The sequence below is a fragment of the Beta vulgaris genome, chromosome 2 (assembly GCF_026745355.1).
Source record: "Beta vulgaris subsp. vulgaris cultivar EL10 chromosome 2, EL10.2, whole genome shotgun sequence".
Lineage (NCBI taxonomy): Eukaryota > Viridiplantae > Streptophyta > Magnoliopsida > Caryophyllales > Amaranthaceae > Beta > Beta vulgaris.
The window spans coordinates 8,348,679-8,352,701 of NC_079203.1; the positions used below are offsets into that span (position 1 = coordinate 8,348,679).

Sequence of the window (4,023 nt, forward strand, 5' to 3'; positions counted from 1 at the left end):
ACCATTTGGGTTGATGGAGAGATGACTCTCCAATGTGTGGGACCCACTTTTTATTGTAATTACTTCAATTCTTTTTTCTTCATGTAACCATTTAATGATCTTTTCTATAAAAATTAAAAAAAAGATGGTAATAATTATTATGCCAACAAGTATAATTTTCCTTTATCTATAAAATGAGCCTAATATTGGATATTTAAAAATTAGTTTTTCATGTTGTAGGTTAATTCTTCATTCCATGCCAAATTTATGAAAATTAAATATTAGCACTCATAATTATATTGTTTTTTAAAAATTCTACTTTGCTTAAATTATGAAAAAGATTAATTTGTAATTATATTTAATTTACATGAATAACTTAATTTATATAACTTTGATCATAATATGAAATGAGATTGATTTATTGACATGGGGACCACAAAATAATGAAAAGTTGAATGGAGAGCTCTTTAAAGGGTTTTATTGTTGTTGGGTGTTTTTAGACATGACTCTTTAGAGTAGCTTGAAGAGAGAGAATAGGAGAGAGAGTGTGGAGAGCTAGTTGGAGAGACACCAACCATTGTACATGCTCTGAGATGGAGTGGCGCTCCCGGCTCCCCCGAAATTAACTGTGGGTATTTTTTTTTATTATTGGTATGAATAAGTTATAAGCCGAAGCTATTGCCCATAAGATAGGCTAGGCACACCAGTCACTTCATCTATCCACTTAAAAAACTCTTAAAAATGGCAGCTTTGAGTAGTATTCTCTTCAAATCTCTCTCTCCTGCTATCTACCAATCACAGCAAACACTTCATCTTGCATTACCAAATTGTCTCCGATCGTCGTCCGTTCGTTTTCCCGGCGAATTAGACCGCCGGAAAATGAGAGGTATAAGCGTCGTTACTCGAGCAGGGCCTAGCACCAGCCAGCTCATTTTCGCATTCGTCTTCCCATTCTCTCTCCTCGCCATTACTGTCTTCACTGCTCTTCGAATTGGCGATAAACTTGACCAGAAGTTCCTCGAGGAGGTATTAATTTAACGCTTTTTTTTTGTCGCAATGATTTAACTTTCACGCTTGCTAATACACAATATGGTCATACTGACACTGCTTTATACTTTATAGTACCTTTTTGGCTGATATAATCTTTTTTGGTCTGTTGTTTGGTGAAAGTGTGGGTATTTTGGCATAGTTTGATCAATATTTAGCTGAATTGTGTGGAAATACCTGTTGTCTGAATTCTGTGTGACTGATTATGTCCTCATTGGATAGTAGCTATTAATTCTTTAAGGATTCTCACGAGTGGAAAACTGGAATTCTTGTCTGAATTCGGTGTGACGGTGGTGCTATGGAGATACATATCTCTTCATTTCCTGAAAGAGATAAAGGATGGTCATTTCCTATATAAGTGGTTGCCTGTTGAGAATGTTTGAAGGGGAAATAGAGGAATTTTGGGAAATTTGTTTCTTTAAGCTTAGGTGTATGAGTGATATCATCTTAGGATAAGAAATGGGAAGGATTCTAATGCCAGAGAAGTAATTAAGGGGAAAGATTGGCATCTTTGAAATGTGTACCTTAGTTTGGTATTACTAATATAGGACATAGAAAGAAAGAAGTAGGGTAAGTAGTTTTTGAAGTTGGGCTCTGTTTGGCTGGACAGACTACATTCTCAATGGAATATGATTTTCCATGAAAAAACTTTTTTCAAGGTAAAAGTATTTTTGGTGTCGTTTTCCTTTGTTTAGTTCATTGCATGATAAATTTAAGAGAAAAAGGAAGAATTGAAATGAATGGGGAGGAAGGAAAGAGGTAAGTGAAGAATAGGGAGGAAAATATGGCTTTCTTTTCTTTAAGGAAGGAACATGTTTTCCATCCTGCAAATAACTATTTTCTCCCATTTGGAAAACTATTTTCCACCCTCTACAAATCAAACAAAGAAAAATGGAAAAATCCATTTTCTAGGAAAATGTTTTCCGCCTAACCAAACACTTTTTTAGTGTTGCTTGTGTACCATTTTCGTCGAGGCAAGAGCATACAGTTTATCTTGGTTTGCAGTCGTCAACCTCTTGGCTCTAGGTACTTTGTCCATATCCTGGTCAAAATCTGAGTAGTACTTCTGATGGATTAATCTTCTTCTCCAATCAGAATAAGAAAGCTGGACACGGATTCAAAGAGGGTTCTCAGAGTCTATGTGGCTGGGGCAGGATGAATTTTGATGTAGTGAAAATTTTGATAGCCCTTTGGTGGGTAAGCAATTAAGCATGTGTTAGTTGTCAACAAAGTAGCTCGGTTTTAGCTGGCTAGGGAGTTGGAACTTGGAAGTGATGTTTAATTATCCTATTGCTGAAGTATTGTTGAAGATAGTGTCTTGTTTATAGAAGATAAAATTAGCCTGGTAGAAGCTGATACTAGGATGCTATTGTCTTTTTACTAATGCATGGATGTAAGGAGCTCCAATGTAATGTTGACGAACATGAGGAGATATAAAGGAAAAATTAAGGTGAGGGAAGAAAGGATCACTTACATTTTATGAGATTCAAAACATATTTCTATGGATAAAATTAGTTGGCGGTCATCATATGTATCTGTACTGGCTAGGTAAAGCTGACAGCAAAACTGTGACTCACTATGCTCATATTAGGTTATTAGAAATGGGGATGACATGATTAGCGGTTAATGATTGACTCCTGAAGTGACTGGGTTTTTTCTGCTTAAAACAGACACCGTGTTTGGCGAAATTAGTCAATTACTAAGACTAACTCTCAGTCTCTCAATTGTTTGCTCTGATTTTTTGTTATTGAAATGGATACTTTGCACATGATGTGTAGTATTGCTCAGTTCTTGCCTGCCGGTGACAGAAAATTTTAAAGTTGAGAATTAGGAGAAATCTGCTTGCAAGATGAAATTTGCCATCTACCTTGTACTTTTGCCTTTGCAAGTTTGGAAACCATGGTTACTGTTTTTAGAACAAAACTGACATTTTAGGTATCAAGTGTTTCAAATTCTGTAACAGAGGTGAATTTTCCTTGATATAAAGCATGCCCAATATTCAATGGCTTCTGATCTTCATATTTATCACTTAGAGAAAATGATGAAAAAAAGTAGTCAAAAATATTGGAATAGAGTTTATCCACCCCTATCCCAAAATGATGGGAAACTGTAAGTGCTTAGGATGATGAAAACTAGTTGATATAAATTCTTTATTTTGTTTGATTTTAGTAGCAGTCTTTGGATGCCTATTGGTAATACAGTGAGATGTGCATATTATACTACTTGTCCTGTTAATAGCTAATTTTGTTCCAACTGTGCTTGTGTGATAGCTTGCCATGAATGAGGCGATAAGAGAAGCAGAAGAAGAGAATGATGACGTGAATGAAACAGTGTTCCCGAGAAAAGAGGAACCGGCACTTCCTAGAACTCGCAATAGGCCAAAGCGTGAAGTTTGAAATCCCATGGTGTGTGTGAGGTCGCTATATTTATTCTCAGGGTAGGTCTTAATTAGGCATCTTTGTGGTTGTAATTCTTGCTACCATTCATGAAATGAACTAAATATATGTATCAATTGTATAGCTTCATAGTAATGATCGAATTTGACAAGGAAGTTACCTTTGTTATGAAAGAAAAGTAGCCAAATTAAATTTGTGGTTTCAAAAGACCATGTAAGTTTTAAAGATGCTAACTGAGCGTGCTGATTGCTGATTTCACTACCTGCTAGGCTGCTTTAGTTCAGGATGATTCTTGTGCTGTCAATCTATTGTACCACCACCAACTTTTGCTGCGGACTGTAATCTTAAACATGATCCACCCACTAACCAACAATTTTGATGTGTTATGTAAATTACTATCCGGGGGATCCGGATTCAGCCGACCCAAATCCTAACTTCATTTACAACTAGATAGTCCAGAATCCAGATCTAACTCATCCAAAGTCCAAACCAGATCTAACTCATCCAAAGTCCAAACCCATCGACCTGAAATTAATATGACTTGGATTGAATTTTAAGAAGTTTCTTGTTAGTTTTTGAGATTGTTATGCTTTTGCTTTTG

General features: G+C 35.9%; 1 protein-coding gene across 1 annotated transcript; it reads left to right on the plus strand.

Moving 5' to 3' along the window:
• The first annotated feature begins 634 nt into the window (after positions 1-634).
• Positions 635-3,680, plus strand: LOC104887451 (hypothetical protein). The gene is made up of 2 exons (XM_010672082.4): positions 635-1,005; positions 3,297-3,680. The coding sequence occupies exons 1-2, from the start codon at positions 721-723 to the stop codon at positions 3,420-3,422; spliced, it is 411 nt and encodes a 136-aa protein (XP_010670384.2). The 5' UTR covers positions 635-720; the 3' UTR covers positions 3,423-3,680.
• The last annotated feature ends 343 nt before the right edge of the window (positions 3,681-4,023 follow it).

Coding starts and splice junctions, on each gene's coding strand:
- LOC104887451 (XM_010672082.4), top strand. CDS start 721: ATGGCAGCTTTGAGTAGTATTCTCTTCAAATCTCTCTCTCCTGCTATC. Junction 1,006..3,296: donor ACCAGAAGTTCCTCGAGGAG/GTATTAATTTAA, acceptor CTTGTGTGATAG/CTTGCCATGAATGAGGCGAT.